Genomic DNA, 27,437 nt, shown 5'->3' with positions numbered 1-27,437 from the left:
AAGCAGAGAAAATTGATTTATTTCACTATTTAATATCCTTTGAGTTGTGTTTTTATATAATTTCCCACAGTTCATCAAAGCATCCATTGTCCCTGAGTGAATTCACAGACAAAGAGATTGACATTCTGCCCTCCAAAGCTAATTTGGCAACCGTCAATCCCAATTTAGTTGCCAAATGTGTTTCAAGGGTTATGTTAGGATGATGGTTTACAGTGGATCAGGGGACTTTGATAAGGTTATCACAGACTGAGAACACATGAGGGGCTGGTGTGCGCCATGCTGAACTGCACATAATTCTCAAATCAATTCAGGATCTAAGAGCCCACTTAATATGAGGTCATTCTAATCTAGACAAGTTATTCCAGGGTTTAAAAAAATACATTTGTTTTTATTTTTTTTTAACTTTAAATATTTCTAAATGTAAAGCCTTAGAATTCTTAATGGAAGCATGTTCTTTTATTTTTTACATGGCTCTGTGAATAATCTATAAAGAGCAGAGTTGCTTTAATTTGGCATAGAATAAAAGTTGATGTTCTAGAATGATTTCTGATTAGGCTTTGAGACAAACAGAATGGCACTTGCTTAGACCACGTTTGTATCTGCTTTCTTTTATTTCCAGCAGGATACTATCTTGAAATTTAAAATGTCTGTGCTTTTATTTTTCATACTTAACATTTGGAAACTTCACCTAGTGAATCAGGGATATCCTTCTTGCTTCGAAGAGGAATGACATCGATGTAAGGAAGTACAAATGAGAACAGTTAACTTCCTGGAGCCATCAAAACCATATAGCCATCTAGTTCTTGCAGAGAAACAGAAAGCAACTCAGATATTAGAAAAAATGGTAGAATTGTGAAATGGTTTACATTGTTTTAACCACAAGAGTAAAGAAGGTAGAAATCCAAGTGGGAATTCTCAGATATTTTTGTAGCTCTCAGTGAGAACCTCATGGAGCATATAAGATTTTCAATACCCTGCGAATAAGGCTCCTCATCTTCTAGAAATTCAATTATAATTTTAAAATAAATATGCAAATAAAGTAGTATTAGATATAGGGCCTTTCATGGTCTAGTCATCTCAACCATGGACAAAGATACGGGGAGGTTCTGGAAAGAATTTTGCCATACAAATGAATATATATGGTTTGGGTATTAAAAATGAAGTTAAGTATAAATTCTCACCAGAGCTCTTGGTAATCCAGTTTTTTGCTTCACTTGATACCTTGGGTAGAGTCCGTGTTAAGTAATAAATCTTCATATGTACACACATCACAATCTACACTGGGATCCCTGCTTAAAAGGAAGTCAGAAACCAGGGAACTTCTCTGTGCTCTGCTTAAAGGTAGTCTAATCTGTAAATGCAAAGCATGTTCCATGAACAAATAAGAACATCATCGCATAGGAATTTGTTATTGAATGTTTGCTACTAATGGATTATCTTAGTTCTTACTGCCTGAAAAGAAGAAAATTGTTTTTTCAGAAAAGAAGAAAATTGATCATGTGCTTGAGGTCCTCTCCTTTAAAGCTTTGCTGATTTATACACAGTCCAGAAACAGCCTTCTATGGGTTTGAAGCCTGAACTCAGCACTTCTCCCCCAACCATAATTAGCAAATGCTCCCAGAGAATATAGCATCTTCTAAAGGTCAATTCATCTTTTTGGGGGCAGTCACCAATACAAAGTATCATTCCATCAGAACCCCTCTACTGTTTTTGATTTGTTATTGTCCAAAGTTTACAATACACACACACACACACACACACACGCATAAAAAGACTACATGAAGAATAAAAACATGCACTTCTTGCTTCATCTCATGGTCAATCTAAAAAGATTGCTATAGCCCTCCCAATACAAAATAATTCATTTCCTCTTTTATTCATATTTTGGAAAACAATTTGCTTTGCTTTTCTTCTCTGAGTAAGAAGTGAACTAAGGAAGTCGGATTCTTTGGGGATGATGATAAATCCTTTGGGACATGTTGAATTTAAGGTGACAATGGAATTGACATGACACAAGCAGAAAGTTGGAGATGCGCGACCTTAACTTAGCAACAAGGTCAGGACTGAAGATATAGATCTGGCAGATATATGTGTAGAGATGATACTTTAAATTATGACAGTAAATTGCATTTTCAAGTGAAAGAAAGTAAACAGAAAAGTAGAAAGATCCAAAGACCTTATTCCTTACTTTAGGGCCTTAAAAGGAAGTGGAACGGATAAGCAAACAAAAGAGAATTGTAGAACTAGGAAAATAAGCAGTTTAATTCAATGAATTACAATAGGGAACAGGAGAACAGAGGCAGCTAGTTCATTTCTATTTGGGGGAAAATTATACTATATGCAATTCTTGATAACATGTAGGACATTTATCCTACATCCAAAAGCAAAATCTATTTTGATGATTTGGGAAATAATTTTTTATATTTCATTTTCATTCAAGATTTCTTAGACTGTATGCATTTTAAGAAAAGCAAGATAAAAATATGAGTCCAATTAACTGTCATCTTGATATTTATTAAACTTAGTTTTAATTATCAGACATGTTTTATTAGTAATTGAACAGGTATTTTTACTTTTTGAATATCATTAATTCAAATTAAAAAATAATTATGAGACTCTCCATACCACCTTTTCCCATATGAAATCATAAAAGCAAATCTTGATACAAGCATTGATTTCATTCAGCAGAAAATATCCAAATATCAGATACCTCTTTAAATGAATAATTCATTTTTTAATAAAAGGAATAAACCTGGGATTGATGCAATAGCACCTCATTTCACACAGCACTTGCAACTGGTTTTTAGGATTTGTTCTCTATTGCCTACAGTATATGACAGGTTTTATTCTCTTCCCATAGCTTTTGTTTGCAGGAGTGCAATTTTATTCTTCAAAGCTTAAATAGGCCATATTTTTACATAGCTTTTTTATATACTGACTTTTTAAATTAAAATTTATACCTAGATAGCAAAAGCAACTATCAAAATTACTAAAACATTACAGCTTTCTAGACACTGCTAATTAAAAGCATTCATTAAGTATAATTTATTGCTTTGGTCATGTCTAACAAGATAAGTTTCTGGTAATATAATGAAACATGAGATATATACCTGCATCCATATTATCAAAGGGCTAAATACAAACAAATTGGACTGTTTTAAGTGTAAAATAATCCTTTGGTTACATTTCATGATCTGTAAGTAAATTATTTTATTTCTAAGGATAAAGGGTTTATCTTTCACTGATGGTGCCCATAAACGACCAGAGTAGAAACTGAGATTTCAAGATAGTCACATAAATAAAAGTGTTAAGATATAATTTCATCCTAAGAATAATTTATAATTGTGACATATCCGATAGAATACAGTTTTCTTTGCAGGCATCAGAAGAGCACTAATATTGTTTTCCTGAGTATAACTATTTGAAAATCATTTCATAAATTTCATTTTCCCAGGTGATGAAGCTAGTAAGTGAATTACATATTATGTGTTTTCCTTCTAACAAGGCACTTTGAAGTTAACTATAGAATAGCACATCTCTTCTCTTTTCAAAATAACTCAATTTGGTTAACAACTGGAATTAGTTCTATTTCTATTTGACATGTGAGCAAGAAAATCAGAACTGACCAAAATAATACCATAAAACAATCAGACTAAGCTACCTGAGGAATTCACCAACTATTAGTCTAACAGTCCAGGTCACGTTTAATGCTCAAAGGCAGTTGCCTACAAAGTTAGCAAACATTTTGGGTTAAAAATTAATGTCATCTCTGTATCATTAATAGAGCATCTATTAAAATATCATCCTAGGAAGTAACTAACTGCATGGTGTTTCAGAATATTTGGTGGTGGTTCACTCTCTAAGTTGTATCTGACTCTTTGTGACCCCATGGACTGTAGCCTGCCAGGCTCCTCTGTCCATGGGACTTTCCCAGGCAAGAGTAATGGAGGGGGTTGCCATTTCCTTTTCCAGGGGCTCTTCTAGACCCAGGGATCAAACCTAGGTCTCCTGCATTGCAGGCAGATGCTTTATCATCTGAGCCACCAGGGAAGCCCTCAGAATATTTAGTCACAACATTAATACCTAAACCATTAATATAAATAGTGTGGAAATAGTTATTATACAATGTAAATGTTTGGAAATGGTTTTTATGTAAGCTATATGTTTATTTGTTCCTACAATATTAAGTGTTGATTTATATGACATTCACAATGTTTTATTAATATCATTGAGATAAAATTTTTAAAAAGAAATTTCTCTGATTAGTTTTATTTTTGCTTAAATCTCATGGGGATAATAATGAAAATATATTAATTGATATTGTAATAATGATGTTGGATTTACACAGAATTTTTGATGGGAAAAATATTGTCTATACAATTATGGATAGAAATAAAACTGAAGATCAACCCATTCAGCCGTGTGTATCATATTATTATAATTAAGCCATTTCATTCCTGAAGGTATTCATTAATGACACTAATAACTGTTTCTCTTATAAGTACATGGTAGATAGTTTAGCAGAAAAAGTAGAAAAGACACTGGAATAAGAAAACACAAAATTCTAAACTCTAATGGGTAACTCGAGTTTGCCTTAATATTGTACTACTTTGTATTATTTCTTGCCAATATTCATTATGGAGAAATAACTCCTTTACAAAGTGCTTTATGGAAATAAACACACTCTCTCACATACATAAAGACTACAGAATGTGCTCCCTGATTTTATTTCCCATATTTGTCCTTCAGCCTCAAACAAACTGACCCATTCATATGGTCAAACAATTTTTGGGTGGAGGTGAGGGAATAAAGTGGTTTATATTCTGTAACCTAAGTATTATCAGCAGTTTCAGGAGCCCCATTTTTGAGCTTTCATATATCTGTACATTTTTCAATCACCATTGCTTCCTTCTGGCACTCTATTACTTGAAGAATGTGAGGCAGTTGCAGAAGCTAAAGAATTAAATGGCATAAATACACCTTTCTCAAACCCTTTGAGCAGGAAAAGGGAGGAAAAACTCAGTACAGATAACAATATAACTGTGCCCTTTATAGTTTTCCTTTAGATTATTTCTTAAAAGGAAATTATTAAATTTTCATGTGCTCTGCAGAGTCTAGCCTTGGTTTATAAGATGAAAAGAAAAAGAAATATTATTAACTGCTTCACTGCCAAGGGACAGCCGATACCTGCCTGTGTGCATTAGCAGAATTCTTAGTAGCTTGGGTTTCAACTCTTTCGAACGCTAATGTTTTAGAATTTGCTCTCACTGCAATTCCAATGCCCATGTCCAAGGTCATGAGATCACAAGCTTTATCCAGTGCCTACAGTCATCATGTGGCTGCTGCTGCTGCTAAGTTGCTTCAGTCATGTCCGACTCTGTGTGACCCCATAGATGGCAGCCCACCAGGCTCCCCCGTCCCTGGGATTCTCCAGGCAAGAACACTGGAGCGGGTTGCCATTTCCCTCTCCAATGCATGAAAGTGAAAAGTCAAAATGAAGCCGCTCAGTCATGTCTGACTCTTAGCGACCCCATGGACTGCAGCCCACCAGGCTCCTCCGTCCATGGCATTTTCCAGGCAAGAGTACTGGAGTGGGGTGCCACTGCCTTCTCCAGTCATCATGTAGAGTGGGAAGCAAAATTACAGAACATTTGTGTAGCCAGCCTGGTTCAAACCTCTCCTTTTTTTAATATTAAACAAACTCTCTAATCTGCGAGATCATCTTGCTTAGCCAATACGCCTGAATACCTGTCTTCCAATGATTAAGGTGATTATTTTATTGAAAATGTCATTGAACGTCATTTTAGTGAGGAATCTCTTTGAAGAAATTATATTTTACAGCAGTGTGTATAAATTGGGCAAGGAATTCAATTCCTGTGAAGCATGCATGCTTTTCTGGCCTGAAAGAAATGTGAGCTTTAAGCAGAAAATTAAGTGTCCTTCTGAGAGTCACCTGAACGATTCCTTTTCATTGGTCATGACATGTTCAGGAAAGGACCACCTGCTGCCAGGAGTGTGGAGTATGACGCCTGGTGAGAATCACAGAAATGCCACCCACCAGGGCAGATACAGCAGAGGGTCCCAGTGAGAACTTGTCCTAAACCCGATCCTAAAACTACAGGTTCCAGAAGCCTGGGGTCTATCTCATATGATAGTATCACCCTCTTATCTTTCTTCATTTGCTTTAGTAAAAAAAAAAAAAAAAAAGTCAAGATTATTTATACTCAGGATCACAGTTAAATAATAAACAAACAGACTTGAAAATGCTCAAAGAGCTTTGTGATGTGCCTGTATGCTAGATTAGAAATGTGAATTACCATGACCCCATCCCCCACGCATCAAGCTATCTAGCCCTGGGAACAGAGTTCTGGCCACTTTCAGCTCTTTTAGCCTTTTAAAGCAGGTTATCATCTCTGGGTTTTAAAAGTGTCAACATCTCAGCATCATCTTTCTGCTCTAAGGAATAGAGAGATATAAGAACATTCTTATAATCTCTTTTAAAATTACTATGAAAATGTACAAGTTTACAACTCTCTCAAGTGTCTCAAATAGGATTTGCTACTGTTTTGAATGGATTATCTTATTTGACTTATTTGCTGTTAACTGCATTCAATAGAAGAAGGATGATGGTTGTGGAGATGTACAAACTGCATTATTTCACTACTAAAGGCATTTACGTTGGAAATATAATAGCAAGACACACATGCAAATACAGAAACATACACAGACTCATAGAAGTACAGCACGAAATGAAACCTGGATGAAAATATAAGTATTTTAAGTCTTTCCGAGACTGTTTTAGAACAAAATATCTATTTCATTCATTTATGTGATAAATTATATCCCTCTGGTAACAGTCTTATTCAACTAAAACTCATTAATTATTTGAATTATTACATTGGTATTTGGGTCTAATTAGGCAAGTCTTCAGCAGAATAATAAGCAAACTAAGTGATTTCATAAAACCTTCAAGATCTTACCTTTGATAAAATTCCTACTCTGCTTCAGAACTCGCTCATGAGTCAATGTTTTAAAAGTACACATTCTTCTCATTGTAGTAATCAATATTTTACTTTAGCTTTGCTTAAAATAATAAAGGGCGTTTTTGTGCCACACTGAAATACTTCTTTGATGGTAGAAATGCAGAGAGACAGATGAGGACAGCTTTCGATTTACCTTCATATGAGGTGCATCTACGTGACAAAAGCAGGGTGAGACTGCCTTACTTAGGAAGAGGCTTGTTAACACACAACTGATGACTCAGGCAAATCAGATGGCAAATTACCTTTGAGAGGTCCCCAGCCTCCAAATAGAAGCAGATAACAAACACATTCCACGTAACCCAGAGGACTAGCCAGACAGCATACTGTAGAAAAGCAAGAGAGAAATAACATAATTAATTTTGAATCAGCTGAGTAAGATTTAAATAGAACTTGAACTTTTGAACACCAAATCTTAAAGATTAGTGGGGAATATTAGATATCACTTCTTTTTAAGAAACAGGATGAGATGTACATTTATCTCTAGTTTGATTTTTTTCCCCTCACTGTAGTGTTACAACTCAAACTAGCTTAGGGATAATGTCTTCATTTTTTTTTAGACAAAATAGATAGCAGCCCATATTTCTGTTTTCAGGGGGAATGGTTATGGTTTCTAGACATCAAAAAAAAAAAAAAAATGCCTGAATAGATGTATCAACTACAACCCTTCAAAAAGAGAACTCTTATTTTCCTTTAGCAAGATCAACTCGATGCCTGATAACATGTAACCTTTCCCCAAGTTACCTAGGGTCATCTTCAAATCAGTTTTTATATCTCTGTCCCAACTAATCATCTTTCTCTCTTTGGTGTCTTTTTTTTCCATTTATCTTTTCATCTTAGTTTATCCTCTTGTGATCCCCCATTACAGTGACTATCTAGTTATTATCTCTAATTCTATTTTGTTGTCATATTCAGTGTGCTGTCTTTGTCAACAACAAAATTTTCTTACCAAGACATAGTCCTGAGCATTCAGTTAGCTAAAATTTATTAAGCCCCTCGTTAGCAACATGCTAGAAAGACACTGAGGATAAAAGACCAATGATACATTCTTCCTGAGTTCAAGGCAAGTAAAGGAGGTAGATCAGAAAAGAGATGCTTCTTATACAAGAATCATAAAAAGACATATAGTCTGAGCTTAAGGAAGAAAGATAGCAAAAGTGTATAAAGTATTCTGAGAAGAGGTAGTCCTGCGAAGTTTAACAGAAGAGTTGAAACACCTTCGTTAGAGGTGAACCAAACTAACTTATGGAGTTTACCAAATAACTGAATCAGGGTTTGGAAGGACTATCACGGGAGGGTACTATAAACACAGAGAGCAGAAAGTGTGATTAAAACAAAACAAAACAAAAGATGAAACAAGAGGCTTCTACATCATTTCTCTGCTAAATTAATACCAATGACTCCCATTATTTATATGGTAAGTTCCAAAATCTTTATTTTACTGTTCAAGGACCTCCATGAATATTGGAGCATGTTATCTTTCAGACACGTTTCGGTTCATCCTTCAAGCCATTATGACTTACAAATGTATTGGATTGCTTCTCTTCCATGTACATGGAAAGTTATTTCTTACCTCTGTGCCATTTTGTATGTTATTCTTTATCCTTTAGTAATTTTTCTTTTTCTAAGTATTCCTCTTACCACCTATCAATATTCTATTTTTCTTCAGAGCTCAATATAAATATCATCTCTTGAGTGATACCCAGTTGGAAATGGTGTATCCCTGCTTTGTGATCCAGTAAGATCCGGCTACCCAAGACGGGTGGGTCATGGTGGAGAGGTCTGACAGAATGTGGTCCACTGGAGAAGGGAATGGCAAACCACTTCAGTATTCTTGCCTTGAGAACCCCATGAACAGTATGAAAAGGCAAAATGATAGGATACTGAAAGAGGAACTCCCCAGGTTAGTAGGTGCCCAATATGCTACTGGAGATCAGTGGAGAAGTAACTCCAGAAAGAATGAAGGGATGGAGCGAAAGCAAAAACAATACCCAGTTGTAAATGTGACTGATGATAGAAGCAAGGTCCGATGCTGTAAAGAGCAATATTGCATAGGATCCTGGAATGTTAGGTCCATGAATCAAGGCAAATTGGAAGTGGTCAAACAGGAGATGGCAAGAATAATCGCCAACATTCTAGGAATCAATGAACTAAAATGGACTAGAATGGGTGAATTTAACTCAGATGACCATTATATCTACTTCTGTGGGCAAGAATCCCTTAGAAGAAACGGAGTAGCCACCATGGTCAACAAAAGAGTCCAGAATGCAGTACTTGGATGCAATCTCAAAAACGACAGAATGATCTCTGTTCATTTCCGAGGCAAACCATTCAATATCACAGTAATCCAAGCCTATGCCCCAATGAGTAATGCTGCAGAAGCTGAAGTTGAACGGTTCTATGAAGACCTACTAGACCTTTTAGAACTAACACCCAAAAAAGATGTCCTTTTCATTATAGGGGACTCAAATGCAAAAGTAGGAAGTCAAGAAACAGCTGGGGTAACAGGCAAATTTGGCCATGGAATATGGAATAAAGCAGGGCAAAGACTAATATAGTTTTGCCAAGAGAACGCACTGGTCATAGCAAACACCCTCATCCAGCTACACAGAAGACTCTACACATGGACGTCACTAGATGGTCAACACCGAAATCAGATTGATTATATTCTTTGCAGCCAAAGATGGAGAAGCTCTATACAGTCAGCAAAAACAAGACCAGGAGCTGACTGTGGCTCAGATCATGAACTCCTCATTGCCAAATTCAGACTTAAATTGAAGAAAGTAGGGAAAATCACTAGACCATTCAGGTATGACCTAATTCAAATCCCTTATGTTTATACAGTGAAAGTGAGAAATAGATTTAAGGGACTAGATCTGATAGATAGAGTGCCTGATGAACTATGGATGGAGGTTCATGACATTGTACAGGAGACAGGGATCAAGAGCATCCCCAAGAAAAAGAAATGCAAAAAAGCAAAATGGCTGTCTGGTGAGGCCTTACAAATAGCTATGAAAAGAAGAGAAGCAAAAAGCAAAGGAGAAAAGGAAAGATATAAGCATCTGAATGCAGAGTTCCAAAGAATAGCAAGGAGAGATAAGAAAGCCTTCCTCAGCGATCAATGCAAATAAATAGAGGAAAACAACAGAATGGGAAAGACTAGAGATCTCTTCAAGAAAATTAGAGATACCAAGGGAATATTTCATGCAAAGATGAGCTCGATAAAGGACAGAAATGGTATGGACCTAACAGAAACAGAAGATATTAAGAAGAGGTGGCAAGAAGACACAGAAGAACTGTATGAAAAAGATCTTCATGACCCAGATAATCACGATGGTGTGATCACTCACCTAGAGCCAAACATCCTGGAATGTGAAGTCAAGTGGGCCTTAGAAAGCATCACTATGAACAATGCTAGTGGAGGTGATGGAATTCCAGTTGAGCTATTTCAAATCCTGAAAGATGATGCTATGAAAGTGCTGCACTCAATATGCCAGCAAATTTGGAAAACTCAGCAGTGGCCACAAGACTGGAAAAGGTCAGTTTTTATTCCAATCCCAAAGAAAGGCAATGCCAAAGAATGCTCAAACTACCGCACAATTGCACTCATCTCTCACACTAGTAATGTTCAAAATTCTCCAAGCCAGGCTTCAGCAATATGTGAACCATGAACTTCCAGATGTTCAAGCTGGTTTTAGAAAAGACAGAGGAACCAGTGATCAAATTGCCAACATCTGCTGGATCATGGAAAATGCAAGAGAGTTCCAGAAAAACATCTATTTCTGCTTTATTGACTATGCCAAAGCCTTTGACTGTGTGGATCACAATAAACTGTGGAAAATCCTGAAAGAGATGGGAATACCAGACCACCTGACCTGCCTCTTGAGAAACCTATATGCAGGTCAGGAAGCAACAGTTAGAACTGGACATGGAACAAAAGGCTGGTTCCAGATAGAAAAAGGAGTATCAAGGCTGTATATTGTCACCCTGCTTATTTAACATATATGCAGAGTATATCATGAGAAATGCTGGGCTGGAAGAAGCACAAACTGGAATCAAGATTGCTGGGAGAAATATGAAAAACCTCAGATATGCAGATGACACCACCCTTATTGCATAAAGTGAAGAGGAACTAAAAAGCCTCTTGATGAAAGTGAAAGAGGAGAGTGAAAAAGTTGGCTTAAAGCTCAACATTCAGAAAACTAAGATCATGGCACCTGGTCCCATCATTTCATGGGAAATAGATGGGGAAACAGTGGAAACAGTGGCTGAGTTTATTTTGGGGGGCTCCAAAATAATTGCATATGGTGACTACAGCCATGAAATTAAAAGACACTTTTCCATGGAAGCAAAGTTGTGACCAACCTAGAGAGCATATTCAAAAGCAGAGACATTACTTTGCCAACAAAGGTCTGTCTAGTCAAGGCTATGGTTTTTCCAGTGGTCATGTATGGATGTGAGAGTTGGACTGTGAAGAAGGCTGAGTGCCAAAGAATTGATGCTTTTGAACTGTGGTGTTGGAGAAGACTCTTGAGAGTCCTTTGGACTGCAAGAAGATCCAACCAGTCCATTCTAAAGGAAATCAGTCCTGGATGTTCACTAGAAGGACTGATGCTAAAGCTGAACTCCAATACTTTGGCCACCCCATGCAAACAGTTGACTCATTGGAAAAGACCCTGATGCTGGGAGGGATTGGGGGCAGGAGGAGGATGAAATGGCTGGATGGCATCACCGACTCAATGGACATGAGTCTGAGTGAACTCTGGGAGTTTGTGATGGGCAGGGAGGCCTAGTGTGCTGCAATTCATGAGGTCGCAAAGAGTTGGACACGACTGAGCGACTAAACTGATCCGAACTGAACCGAAGATCCGGCTTACTCAAATTTCGTTCCAAATGTCTTATATCCAATTATTTGCATCGTTTTTGTCCTTTGCACAATGATAAGGTCCTTGAGGGAAAAGACTATTTGTATCTATACTTATACCCCTAAGTTTCTAAGTTAATACTTGGTACAAAATAGGTATTCAATAAACATTTTGTAATCAATCAATGAATGAGCAGCAACATGGGGGGAAAAAATCTTCATTTTCAGAAGAACTTCTTCTACCCATTCCAGATTTGATTTTCATGAGAAAACTATGATCATTCATGTAGTGTGAGGATGGAGAGCCCTAAATGGTAAGATTGAGTGCTCAGTAGCTTCACTTGTTTCTAACCCTTTGTGACCCCATGGACTAGGACTGCCAGTTTCCTCTGTCCAAGGGATTTTCCAGAAAAGAATATTGGAATGGGTTGCCGAGCCTTTCTCCATGGGATCTTCCCGAACCATGGATCGAACTAGCATCTCCTATGTGTCCAGCATTGTAGGCGGATTCTTTACCCCTGAGCCACTGGGGATTCCCAAATGATAAGACTATGTAATTATAAATAGTCTTTCCAAGTGATGCATTCATCTAACTGCTGAAAATGTTCATTGCTCAGAATAAAGTAGGGGCAAAACTAAATGGCCAAATACAAAAGAAAGGGTTTGAGAAGTGAAAGCTTGGTACTGGAAATACAGTGAGAAAGGTAAGCAGGCTGGGGTGTGACATAATCATAGTTCATTATAAGCATTCCTAAGATTAGTGAATCATGTCTTAGAAACAGCTCCTTTAATTGACAGTTTAGGATTGTGGACAGTCAAGTGTTTTAATATTAACAATGAAAATATATTTAATAGATATATACATGTATATTCATAAAATAAATATCCCTGGTCAAAATGATTGGACTATATTCATCTTTTGCTCAAACTTAATTATGAAAGTGTTTGTCAGTTGTGTCCAACTCTTTGTGACCCCATGGACTGTAGCTCACCAGGGTCCTCTGTTCATGGGATTCTCCAGGCAAGAATACAGGAGAGGGTTGCCATTCCCTTCTCTAAGAGATCTTCCCAACCCAGGGACAGAACCCAGGTCTCCTGCATTACAGGCAGATTCTTTACTGTCTGGGCCACAAAAGAAGCCCTTATTTTAGCTTTATTTTTTCATCTTCAACAATAAACATCATTTATTCTGCCTAGGCATTCTCATCACTTTCTCATCCATTGTTATGATACAAAAGAACAAAAGTAGCCCAGATAAAGCAGCTTATTTTCTAATTCTTGATCATATTATGACCAGGGATTGCCTGCTTTATGATATAAATCCTTTCTCCTAATTCATAAATCCTATTACATCTATGTCATGCTATAGGAATGTTCAATTATAAAAAATAAAACATACTAAATACATTAAGTAAAATATACTGCCATTACAATTAACTTGATAATCAGCCATAATCTGATAAAAATCCAATTTTAATCATAGATTGCAGTGCAGATCAAAGAGAAAGGCAGGTTTCTACCTTCTTATTTTACCAATGCTGCTATTACATACTCATGCTTCCTTGTGATTTTATGTCTATGGACACATTTTAAAGACCACATAATTCTCAGTTTATTTTATAAGACTATATTTCCCCTGTTATAGAATTTTCTTATTGTAGAAAATATTTACATTTTTGATCATATATAGCAAATTGAGAAAATTACCATGCTTAGATATAATCACTTGTATCATTTTAGTGTATGTTTCATATGTACTTTTTCTATTAGTGCATTTTTCGTCATATATGTTACCACAGGAATCTTTCTCTATATTCTGTTACCTGAATTTTTTTGCACTTGATTAAAATATCTCATTGAATATTCTGTAACATATGTTGCAATGCAATTATGTACTATAAGTTATTCAACTAATTATCATTAAACTTTTTGTGCTTTTCTTATTTTATTTTGATCAATTCCTATAAATTTGGATTTTGCATAAAAAATTTCAGTTCAGTTTGACATATTAAATCATACCTGAAAATATTTTGTTTAAATGGACTATTTCTAAGACAGACTATAAATGTTAGAATATCCAACAGGCATCATTTTAATGAACATATAAACACAGCTATTAAATTTTATGCAACTCCAAATAAAAACAGAATCCCCAAAGGCATTCTATTCTTGAAGCAAAAAGTGGAAAATAATTCCCTTAGATTGAAAAAAAAATGATACTCATTCACCATGAAGACACCTGTATATAACTAATTTCTTTCAACTCATGCAACATATTTCAGACAAGGATATTTATAGCCCTAAGGCTAGAAGGATTCTGTTGAAAGAGCTTTTGATGCAAAATAATAATAAATCAAGTTATATAGGAACATCCTAATTGACATATGCAAATAAGAGGTTTGAAAGGCTAATAAAACATAAGAATTAGTGAGAAAATACCAATCTACACTTTTAAAAGCTGAAATTCATGCAGTTTAAGACTTAGATAGTAATTCTATTCATGCATATCTGTTCATATAGAAGAGTTTTAAGATGTGTAATACATAGATCTGAAAGTGATACGTGAGAGAAAAAAAAATCTTCAATCTATTAAAAGGCAACTGTGTTTTATTGTCACATATTCATCACACCTTGTGCCTAGAAGTGACATCACAAAAAAGCACTCATTTCTTTCCAGTCAGCAAACAATTTAAAACTCATCTTTTTCGATATTCTTGCTTTTTGAAATCATAGTTAAAGAACTGTAATAACACTAGTTTTTCCTGTGTTGAAATTTCCCAGTAACACCAAAGAAAATGAAATTGCCTCAGTTTCTGGTTATCTAGAAACCTGAACATCACAGTCAAGATGATATTAGAATGCATTAAAAAAAAACTATTATAATGTGAATTCAAAAAAAATTATGTATCTAATACTGTTTTATGTTACTCTGATGTACCCAGCTTCACATGCACAAAATGGCAGAATTTATTAACAGTACTTGTTACTTTATATAGCTAAATAAATAATAATAATAAAATAATAAATAGTCTTTGTGGATATAACTGTTAAATATTTTGAGATGGGGAGATTATCCTGGATTATATGGGTGCCCCCAAAGAAATCATCGGTTCAGTTCAGTTCAGTCACTCAGTCATGTCCAACTCCCTGCAACCCCATAGACTGCAGCACGCCAGGCCTCCCTGTCCATCACCAACTCCTGGAGTTCACTCAAACTCATGTCCATTGAGTCAGTGATGCCCTCCAACCATCTCATCCTCTGTTGTCCCCTTCTCCTCTCGCCTTCAATCTTTACCAGCATCAGGGTCTTTTCAAATGAGTCAGTTCTTAAAATCAGGTGGCCAAAGTATTGGAGTTTCAGCTTCAACATCAGTGAATGATTGAATGAATGAATATTGGAAAATTCGTAGAAAATTCAAAGAAATCATGGGCATCCTCTTAAGTGGAAGGCAGATGGTTATCTTACACACATAAATAGAGTGAAAGTGTTAGTTGCTCAGTCATGTCCAACTCTTTGGGACTCCATGGGCTTTAGCCTGCCAGGCTCCTCTGTCCATGGAATTCTCCTGGCAAAAATACTGGAGTGGGTAGCCATTCCTTTTTCCAGGGGATCTTCCCAACAGAGGGATCAAACCCAGATCTTCTGCACTTCAGGTAGATTTTTTACCAACTGAGCTCCTAGGAAAGCTCCATGATAAACAGAACAGACAGATTTAAAGATGACTTTCACGTGGCCACAAGCCAAGGAACCCTGTAGCTCCCAGACTCTGGAAGAGGCAGGGATTAGATCTCCCCTTAGAGCTTCTGTAGAAAGCATCAGCCTTGAGTTGGGCTCAGTGATACTGATTTCAGAATCTGGACTCCAGACCTGAGAGCGAATGAATTTCTGTTGTTTTAATTCACGAAGTCTGAGGGAATTTGTTACAGCAGCCCTAGGAAACTAATACACCAATCCAAATCTTCTCTTCTCCCTTCAACTGAGCTGTCAATGAAATGTAACCCTGAGGAGTATAATACCTAAGCACTTGTGAATAAATGTAATTATCTTCAAAATTAAGATCCACTTTTTTTGGAGGGGTGGGGCAATTACATTGCTGCTTCAGAATCATTCCTTTGCTGATCTCTTGAATGGCATGTATTATGCTTAGTTGCTCAGTCATGTTTGACTCTTGCTTTACTTATTATATGCCTTATGTAATTACTGTGAAAGTCTTTGCTGGAAAAAAAATTCTTGTTTTATGAGTCTCAACCTGTTCTTAGGGTATTCCCAACATTCTAACAATACAAGGCTATTGCATAAAGTTCTAGGATACAGAAATCGACACATTTAGAATGTTTATAGACTTGTTTAAAAATTGTCAAAATAGGTTAAATACCTAGAGAAAGATACGATTCAAGTAACTTCTTATTGCAACTAACTCTGGAAGCAAGGAAGGGGAAAAGAAGGTAATAGTCATTATCAATATAATGGATTGATCATATTTGGTTGGGAAAATTATATCATATCATTAAAAATTAAGAATTCTAATAAACAGCAGTCCTAAATTTATCAGCCATCATGATTACCTTGAAAATTTAGAAAGGTCTTAAATTATTAATTGTTTAAAATATGCCCATCCAAATATTCTTCAGTATCACTTTTTAGCAATTTAGAAATTTTTAGCATTTAATCCCTAGTGAATACTGCCATATTTGATCCCACAGATTGAGTGGAAACCATTACCTTTAGCTGTATGTATATATTTTTATGACTGTTATGGCTACTCTGAAGCCATATATGGTTCTAGTTGATTAATGTATCCTAGCATACCTAAAGGGCTTCCCTGGTGACTCAGATGGTAAAGAATCCACCTGTAATGCAGGAGACCCCAGCTCAATTCCTGGGTCAGGAAGATCCTCTGGAGAAGGAATAGGCTACCCACTTCAATATTCTTGGGCTACCCTGGTGACTCAGATGGTGAAGAACCCACCTGCAGTGAGGGAGACCTGGATTCGATATCTGGGTTGGGAAGATCCCTTGGAGAGGGATGGCAACCCACTCCAGTATTCTTGCGTGGAGAATCCCCATGGACAGAGGAGAGTGGCGGGCTACAGTTCATGGGGTCATGAAGAGTCAGACATGACTGAGCGACTAAGCAGCATCAGCAGCATACCTAAAAATGTTGAATCCCCTCTCCTTATTAACAAGCAATAATATTTAAAAGATATATGATTACCCATATACTGAATTATAACCTTTCAACTGTGCTTTAAGAATTCATGGCACACACAGACAATGGCACTATTTGGAAAGCTCAATGATATAAACAAAGGAGATGGCATGCAACTGAAAGTGACTGACTCAGGGGTTCTGATCTCCCCAGGTTTCTAAAGAGCTCAACATGCCAACACATCTGCAAACTATTAGCTGTGACACTCTTGGGAAGTTCTGCTCTGAAAACTCGTACATAGTACAAACTTTCTCGTCCAAAAGACAATCATGCTAATGCATCAAAAATAAAGTCAGCTTGCTCAACCTGCTCGACAGGGTAGCTGGTTCCCCACTTGTCTTTATATTCTTTTTAGTCATCTAGAGGGTGATTCTGAATATCACACATACGATCCAATTAATTGTGTAGCAATTACAGCAAATAGAGACACATCAGTGAGGCAAAGTTCAACTCAGTAGCCACAAATAATTATAAATTACACTGATAGTATAGTATTCTAAAGCAGGTGCTTGGATACCTTTTAGATCGCAATGCTTATATGGAGAATGAAGTTCCAAATTTATAGATGCTAATATATCTGTGCATGTTAGTCATGAAAAACCACATACTATTTTTCTCATCATCGAAGCACTTTTTCACTTTGTCAAATAGCTTTTCATTTACTATTTCAAAAGCAAGGATGAAATTATTAATTTCAGAATCACTGTGGTAATATGGATAAAAATGAAAGCAAAACAAAAAACAAGCATTTCAGTTAGGAAAGCTTTTGAACTACAGGTGGTTTACAGACTAGGGTTTTCTTTTTTCATACATGAAGTCTGGAAGTGGTGTGTGGTAGGCACAATGCTGCTGTGACTCTGGGTCTATACCTTTGGGATTTTCTTTTAAATCCTCATACAATTAACACTTACAGGCAGAGTGCTGGGCAGAAGAGATCCCTTCCTTCTGTAACATTTTATTCTTTTGGAAAAGAAAAGAAAAAAATTCCCAAATGCACTCAGCAGACTTCCTTACATCTCATTAAGTAGAACTGTCTCACCTGCCTCCTTTCCTAAACCAAACCACTGGCAAAGAGAATTGGGGTTAACCTGGTGGTTTTATGCCAATTTTAATTCATCCCATGGGCCAGACTCTACTTAGACTTCTGACAACCATACACATATTGGGATTCTGTTAGCAGCAAATGAAGGGAAGGCACATTTGTGTCCCACTCTAACCTGTGTACATTCTAAATTTTTGTTTCCTTTAATATGCAAAAATGGATAATTACTCTTTAACATTTTTTATGTATATATTGTTTTCTAGAGAAATACTCAACCATTTGCTTTGGTAAGACTGTACATATTCAACTAAACAGAGGAGTATTTTAGTATTACACCTAAAGTAAGTAAAAGATTTCAGACTATCCATGGAGGAAGCACACAAATCAGATGTAGTTTCTTTTTTTTTTTTTTTTGGCAATCTGCATTATTTAACTTAAGGGACGTGCAAAGAGGAAAAATACAGAGTGTTAGCTGTCTCACTAGAAATATAAAACATCTATGTCTTGAGAAGAAAGAAAAATGCTGTGGAAAATATTAATAATAGTTAAATAAGGAAAACAAGGCCCCCTAAAGAGTTAAAAGTAGGACGTTAACCATGGCATTTTCAAAATTTATGAAAATATGCCTCACTAAGCATATGTGGTAGGTGTGTCGTGGTTGAGAATATTGATTAAGCATAATCCACCACTTTCCTTTTGAAATTAGGAAATATCTTGTCTCTTCCAACCAAAAAGGTTTAGATACTTCTTAGCTTTATTAGTCCCCAAGCCTATCAAATTCAAACCTAGTCTAATAGTCAGGTAAACAATCTTCTAAAATATGTAAATTACCTTAGTTGGGTAAATCTAATAATACAACCTTTAAAAATGCCTACTTTCTGTGCTTGGTTTAAAAACATCCAAATACAGATGAAGGTCAAAATACATATATTTGGTCTTATTTTAGGCTGATGAATTAAGGAAACTTCATTCCTCTTGGGGCTTCCCTCGTGTCTCAGACAGTAAAGAATCCACCTGCCATGTGGGAGACATGGGTTCAATCCACGGGTTGGGAAGATCCCTAGGAGAAAGGAATGGCTACCCACTTCAGTATTCTGGCCTGGAGAATTCCATGGACAGAGGAGCTTGGCAGGATACAGTCCATGGCGTTGCAAAGAGTTGGACATGACTGAGCGACTTTCACTTTCATTCTTCTTGGGTGCTTTGTATGACATTAGACTGTAAGGATAGGGTGAGCATAAAGTTCTCCCAAACAGTTAAAATTGATACAACAATACAACTTACTAACTTGTGTTTGGATAAAAGAGTTCCATCAAAATTTTTTCTGGGGGAATATTTTTTTCTGCCTGCATAAGTGACAGGATAGACATTTACCAGTATTTCATGTGATATGTGTCTTCTGAGTACCTGTCTTCTTGGTTGGGTACTATTAATAGTAAAAGCTTGTCTGTGTGTGAAGGGAAGTCACTCAGTCGTGTCCGACTCTTTGCAACCCCGTGGACTGTAGCCCACCAGGCTACTCCATCCATGGGATTCTCCAGGAAAGAATACTGGAGTGGGTTGCCATTTCCTTCTCCAGGGGATCTTCCCGACCCAGGGATTGAACCCAGGTCTCCCGCATTGCAGGCAGATGCTTTAACTTCTGAGCCACCAGGGAAGCCACGCATGCTAAGTTGCTTCAGTCGTGTCTGACTCTCTGTGACCCTATGCACTGTAGCCCTCCAGGTTTTTCTGTCCATGGGATTCTGCAGGCAAAATACAGCAGTGGGTTGCCATGCCCTCTTTCAGGGGATCTTCCTACCTAGGGATTGGAACCCAGTCTCTTGCATCTCCTGCATTGGCAGGTGAGTTCTTTACTACTAGTATGACCTGGAAAGCACAAGGCATACCACATCTGATGAATATTGTTTGCTCTACTGATATTTTGGGCTCAAGAAGTTAAGAGACCCAGATAAATAAACCTTCTTAAAGAGATAATAGGACTGCAAGAGGTCAGTTTTCATTCCAGTCCCAAAGAAAGGCAATGCCAAAGAATGCTCAAACTACCGCACAATTGCACTCATCTCACACGCTAGTAAAGTAATGCTCAAAATTCTCCAAGCCAGGCTTCAATAGTACATGAAACATGAACTTCCAGATGTTCAAGCTGTTTTTAGAAAAGGCAGAGAAACCAGAGATCAAATTGCCAACATCCGCTGGATCATCAAAAAAGCAAGAGAGTTACAGAAAAACATTTACTTCTGCTTTATTGACTATGGCAAAGCCTTTTACTGTGTGGACCACAGCAAACTCTGGAAAATTCTGAAAGAGATGGGAGTACCAGACCACCTGACCTGCCTCTTGAGAAATCTGCGTGCAGGTCAGGAAGCAACAGTTAGAACTGGACATGGAACAACAGACTGGTTACAAATAGGAAAAGGAGTACATCAAGGCTGTATATTGTCACCGTACTTATTTAACTTATATGCAGAGCACATCATGAGAAACGCTGGGCTGGAAGAAGTACAAGCTGGAATCAAGATTGCTGGGAGAAATATCAATAACCTCAGATATGCAGATGACACCACCCTTATGGCAGAAAATGAAGAAGAACTAAAGAGCCTCTTGATTAAAGTGAAAGAGGAGTGTGAAAAAGTTGGCTTAAAGCTCAACATTCAGAAAACGAAGATCATGGCATCTGGTCCCATCACTTCATGGGAAATAGATGGGGAAACAGTGGAAACAGTGACAGACTTTATTTTTTGGGGTGGCTCCAAAATCACTGCAGATGGTGACTGCAGCCAAGATGCTTGCTCCTTGGAAGAAAAGTTATGACAAACCTAGACAGTATTTTACAAAGCAGAGACGTTACTTTGCCAACAAATGTCCGTCTAGTCAAAGCTATGGTTTTTCTAGTAGTCATATATGGATGTGAGAGTTTGACTATAAAGAAAGCTGAGTACCAAAGAATTGATGCTTTTGAACTGTGGCGTTGGAAATGACTCTTGAGAGTCCCTTGGACTGCAAAGAGATCAAACCAGTCCATCCTAAACGAAATCAGTCATGAATATTCATTGGAAGGACTGATGCTGAAGCTGAAACTCCAATACTTTGGCCACCTGATGCAAAGAACTGACTCACTTGAAAAGACCCTGATGCTGGCAAAGATTGAAGGCTGAAGGAGAAGGGAATGACAGAGGATGAGATGGCTGGATGGCATCACTGACTCAATGGGCATGAATTCGAGTAAACTCCGGGAGTTGGCGATGGACAGGGAGGCCTGGAGTGCTCCAGTCCATGGGGTCACAAAGAGTCGGACACGACTGAGTGACTGAACCAACTGACTGAAAGAGATAACCATACATTCAAATCTTAATATTAGTAATTCTGTGTTAAAGAGGAAAACTTAAAATCACTGGACTTTTAATTATCTACATTGAAATGCATACTGCATAAGACAGAAGCACTGAATATAGAAAGTTTACCCTCAGAAGAGCTAATCATGAAATATTAGAACTATTTTTATCAGTTGGTTTAAAAGGGAAAAGTCGCTTAAAATTACTTGGTTCAATGCAGACAATAATCCAGTTTTAAGTTATGTATCTTTTCACTGTATGAAAGATACTTTGAAAATAACAATAATTGTATCCAATAAAAATGTCTTTTTGATTTCATTTCTAGCCTTTTTAAGAACACAAAGATAAAATTATAGGCTTACTTTATTAATTAAGCCTTTGGCTTCATGTGTGAACTTTGATTCATAAATGAAATACTATTAAACAAAATATGCTTCTGATAATCAATTTAGCCATTTTCTTATATTCATTAATTTTTCTTATTTGAATTGTGGTAAGGATAATGATGACCCGTCAAATGCATCCCAACTGAATTGCTAGGACCTGTGAATATGATGAGTTATCACTCCTTTGACTATATTATTCTATCGTCAGAACTGACATAAAATAAGGGAAATTATTCAAGTGAGCCTCATCTAATCACATGAGTCTTGTAAAGCCGATAGTTTTTTTTTTTTTTTTTTTTTTTTTCTGGTTGGTGGCAGAAGCAGAAGTTGGAGAGATATATAATGCATGTGAAGTTGAAAACAATCCCCAGCAAGCAGCCAGCAAGAAAATGAGGACCTCATTCCTACAGTCAACTGTAATTGAATTCTGCCAAAAACCTAAATGAGGTGGGTGAAGACTGCACCCCAGGGGCCCCAAAATAGCTACTATCTTGATATCTGTCTTCTTAGACCCCCAAGTACAGTATTCATAGTATTCAACCAAATCCACCTGGACTTCTGACCTACAGAAAAGTGAAAGTTATTTTAAAGCCTTGAAGTTTGTTGCACAGCAATGGGAAACTAATATATCAACACTGAGATTTTCATTTTTTTAGAAAATACGTTTAACTGCAAAGTAATTTGCCACCAGGGCCAAGCGCTATAAGCCCATTGTATATTAAACAGATTGGATTTAACAGAATCTTTCAGGCTGAATTTTGGTATAGGTAATTCCTTCTGAATTTTAAGACATTTTTATATACTACCTCAATTTGCCTATATTGATCTCTAGAAATAAAATTGTTATCATTATTTATTAGTTATTTCATAGAAAGGTATAGTTAGAAATTAGGAGGTTTGAGTTTAAATTCTAACTCCATAATGAATCTACTTCTATAATTTGGACAGTGTTGGTATTTCTATCTAATTTTGAACCTAACATTCCTAGATGAGTGCAAGGCGATTTTATTATTATTTCTCTGGAGAAGTATATACTTCTTACATAACAAGCTTTAGCTGAAGTGCCCATGGGCTAGTCCAACAATGGTGATACCAGTAAACAGAATGTTTCACTCCTTATGTCAGCCACTTAAGACAGTCAATCATTTTTATTGGATATAATGATTGCAGAGTGATATCCACCAAAAGCATTAGCACCAGCAATCACTTTTTGCATCATTATACAAGGACTCTTTTATAAAGGAGGTATTCATCATTTCTTAAGAAATGTATCTTAAGAAGAAACCATCAGCATTCTTAATGGCTGTCAAGTAGACACATTCTTTGTAAGACTGACATTACTTGATCAAAGGTGCTGGTGGTAGCAGACAGGACCTTGGAGAATATGTTAAAATAATGCCCCCAAATGTGTACATCTTAATGTGCATTTAGTACTAAACTGACCTTGACTGAGGACTTAATAGATATTAATTTTTCAGAAAGATAAAAACAAGGTTAAATAATGATGATTTGCAAGTTCCAATAATGGATACTTATGTTTCATTATACATATGAGTTTTTTTTCCAATCTTTTGTTTGTTTTTTTTTAAGTCACCCTAAGGCTAAATGCGGAGAAGGCAATGGCACCCGACTCCAGTACTCTTGCCTGGAAAATCCCATGGACGGAGGAGCTTGGTAGGCTGCAGTCCATGGGGTCGCTAAGAGTTAGACATGACTGAGCAACTTCACTTTCACTTTTCACTTTCATGCATTGGAGAAGGAAATGGCAACCCACTCCAGTGTTCTTGCCTGGAGAATCCCAGGGAAGGGGGAGCCTGGTGGGCTGCCATCCATGGGGTCACACAGAGTCGGACACGACTGAAGTGACTTAGCAGCAGCAGCAAGGCTAAAATGACTAATTCTCAACTTAAACATGGGATTCAACATTAAAAGTTTTAAAACTTATCTTCTTCTTAAAAATATTTATCCTATTCAAGAGTAAAGTGAGTTTAGTCCAAATTATTCAAGGAAATCAATTTTATATTTGGCTCTAAAATAATTTTTCTATCTTCATCACAGTACTGTGCAAGTCTATGACTATTTAGCTCCAGTGTTAAGGATACCCTATTAATAAGGCCATGGTGTTGGATTGGATGTCCAAAGAAACTCCTGAGATGTTCCTGTTCATTGTCTACAGAACATACATCTTTTAAAGTTGCTGCTTTTTATTTTTTATTGAAGTACAGCTGATTTACAATGTTGTGTTGATTTCTGTTGTACAGCAAAGTGATTCAGATATATATATATATATATATTTTTTTCCATTATGGCTGTCATATGATATCGAATATACTTTCCTGTGCTATACAGTAGGACTTTGTTATTTATTCATTCTATATGTAACAGCTTACATTTTCTAACCTTAACCTCCCACTCCATTCCTCTCTCAACTCCCACCTCCTTGACAGCCATAAGTCTGTTCTGAGTCTGTTTCCGTTTCATAGACAGGTTCATTTGTGTCCTAGTTTGGATTCCACATGTAAGTGATACACAGAACATTTAACATAGTAGAGACACATGCCTTGCAAATGTAAGGCTTCAAGGTGTTACAAGGTAAGTGAATGTGAGGAATGTTGAAAATTCATCCAAATTATCTGTAAAATCATGTGCTCTACTTATTGTTGATTCATTAATAGTATCATATTTATATGGGATTTATATTTTTTCTAATAGATCATATATGAAAATAGAAAATCTTTTATCAATTTATCTCAATACAAACTTATTTCTGTATAACATTTCATGGCAACAAAAATGTACTTGAATGAGAATTCAAGTAAAGCATTTCTGAAACTCAGACTATAGTAGATGCTATCCAGTGGGTGGGCTCTTCCAGGTGCCCTTTTGGGTCTGAAGTACGAATCCAGTGACCAGAAGCATTGCCTATTGATAGATCACACCCAAGCCCCTTCTCAGGAAGTACCCTTGGTCACTGTGAGCTACCTTGCTTATGATTTATACTTACATCCAGAAACAACCCTCTTCTCATGACTGGTTACTGCTGAAGTTCAAAACTCCCAGTCTCTTGTCTCAATTCTGGGCATATATGAAAGGCCAGCACAGTTTCAGTGTTCTACATGGGATCAGCTTAGGCTTTTGTCACCCTCCCGACAGGGGCCATAGATTCAAGGTACTGGGGCCAGGGAAGAATCTGTTTGGCACCCAAGTGAAAGAGTGGGGCATCTCTTGCTAATCCTCTACCCAGTTTTGATGGCAATGCATAGAGAAGTAACCATGGCTTGACAAGCCTGGTGAATAGTGACTGATACTCCTCAGGGTTGATGGCTTGGGTTGCCCCAGTAGGCAAGCTGCCTACACGGGCAAATGAGGGTCCAGAGAATATAGACAAAATGGGCAGGACAGAACATTCCAGTAGGAGCTGCAGAGGTGGGGCTACAGATTGTCCCACTGATCTTGTAAGTTCACCTTGAAAAACAACACCAACTGGTAGAGGGGATTTTTCCAGCTGAGATGACAGTACTATCTGAAGCACGGTCATCTGTGGAGGGCAAGGTATGGATTGAAGAGAATCCATGCTGTACCATCTAGATCCCCCCTTTTAGTATTAAATTTCTATTCTTCCAACGTGGCTTGTAATGTCTCACAGCTAAGTCCCTCTCAAGGAATCATCCCTTGGTCAAAGGGAGAGGCCTAATTCAAGGTCACGTCTCACTCCTACAGGCAACATACAGCCGGTGACAAGTCCCTGGGGGAATACAAAGGCCTGCCCATCATTCTCCCAAACTTGGACATATACGAAAGACCATCATGGTTTTGGAGCATCCCATAACATGAAGGGGTTGCAACTGCATTGTAGTTCCCATTTTTCATCTACCCAATCCTGTTTTTGTTCTTTTTTTTTTTTTTTTAATTTTATTTTATTTTTAAACTTTACATAACTGTATTAGGTTTGCCAAATATCAAAATGAATCCGCCACAGGTTTACATGTGTTCCCCATCCTGAACCCTCCTCCCTCCTCCCTCCCCATTCCATCCCTCTGGGTCGTCCCAGTGCACCAGCCCCAAGCATCCAGTATCGTGCATCGAACCTGGACTGGCAACTCATTTCATACATGATATTTTACATGTTTCAATGCCATTCTCCCAAATCTTCCCACCCTCTCCCTCTCCCACAGAGTCCATAAGACTGTTCTATACATCAGTGTCTCTTTTGCTGTCTCGTACACAGGGTTATTGTTACCATCTTTCTAAATTCCATATATATGCGTTAGTATACTGTATTGGTGTTTTTCTTTCTGGCTTACTTCACTCTGTATAATAGGCTCCAGTTTCATCCACCTCATTAGAACTGATTCAAATGTATTCTTTTTAATGGCTGAATAATACTCCATTGTGTATATGTACCACAGCTTTCTTATCCATTCATCTGCTGATGGGCATCTAGGTTGCTTCCATGTCCTGGCTATTATAAACAGTGCTGCGATGAACATTGGGGTACTCGTGTCTTAAAGACAATCTCTTTAACAAGTGGTGCTGGGAACTCTGGTCAACCACTTGTAAAAGAATGAAACTAGAACACTTTCTAACACCATACACAAAAATAAACTCAAAATGGATTAAAGATCTCAACGTAAGACCAGAAACTATAAAACTCCTAGAGGAGAACATAGGCAAAACACTCTCTGACATACATCACAGCAGGATCCTCTATGACCCACCTCCCAGAATATTGGAAATAAAAGCAAAAATAAACAAATGGGACCTAATTAACCTTAAAAGCTTCTGCACATCAAAGGAAACTATTAGCAAGGTGAAAAGACAGCCTTCAGAATGGGAGAAGATAATAGCAAATGAAGCAACTGACAAACAACTAATCTCGAGAATATACAAGCAACTCCTACAGCTCAACTCCAGAAAAATAAATGACCCAATCAAAAAATGGGCCAAAGAACTAAATAGACATTTCTCCAAAGAAGACATACAGATGGCTAACAAACACATGAAAAGATGCTCAGCATCACTCATTATCAGAGAAATGCAAATCAAAACCACTATGAGGTACCATTTCACGCCAGTCAGAATGGCTGCGATCCAAAAGTCTACAAGTAATAAATGCTGGAGAGGGTGTGGAGAAAAGGGAACCCTCTTACACTGTTGGTGGGAATGCAAACTAGTACAGCCACTATGGAGAACAGTGTGGAGATTCCTTAAAAAACTGGAAATAGACATGCCTTATGATCCAGCAATCCCACTGCTGGGCATACACACTGTTTTTGTTCTTAAGATCACTCTCCAATAAACTTACTGAATATAAATCTCTGTCTCTGAGTTGGTATCCTGGGAAAGCTGACCTATATGTTGAAATCACTACTGATGACAGAAAAGAAAAGGCCCCCTGAATTTCCTCAGTGAAAAAATGAGATTTCATAAATCACTTTGATGAAAGTACCATAAGCGTAAATGAAATACTAAAAGCACTATAACAGATAAGCAAGAAGAGGGCTCAAATCCATGTGAAAATTTATAAGCCAGGCTCAGTATCTGAAACACTGTATTATTT

General features: G+C 37.2%; 1 protein-coding gene and 1 long non-coding RNA gene across 2 annotated transcripts in view; both read right to left on the bottom strand.

Annotated features, from left to right (window-relative positions):
- The window catches only part of NKAIN2 (sodium/potassium transporting ATPase interacting 2), a 1,210,503-nt gene that overhangs the window by 522,897 nt on the left and 660,169 nt on the right, over positions 1-27,437 (bottom strand). The window contains exon 3 of the mRNA XM_025295038.3: positions 7,286-7,366. Within this exon, the coding sequence (XP_025150823.1) occupies positions 7,286-7,366 (81 nt within the window). The remainder of the gene's footprint in view (positions 1-7,285; positions 7,367-27,437) is intronic.
- LOC123327769 lies at positions 1,182-7,170 on the bottom strand. Its single transcript, XR_006542473.1, has 2 exons — positions 6,981-7,170; positions 1,182-1,351 (listed from the first exon to the last, which is right to left on the bottom strand). It is a non-coding gene; the product is annotated as an uncharacterized LOC123327769 (long non-coding RNA).

This window comes from Bubalus bubalis, chromosome 10 (genome assembly GCF_019923935.1).
Source record: "Bubalus bubalis isolate 160015118507 breed Murrah chromosome 10, NDDB_SH_1, whole genome shotgun sequence".
Classification (NCBI taxonomy): Eukaryota; Metazoa; Chordata; class Mammalia; order Artiodactyla; family Bovidae; genus Bubalus; species Bubalus bubalis.
Note: the sequence above shows the minus strand (reverse complement) of the source record. Positions and strands in the feature narration are given on the sequence as shown.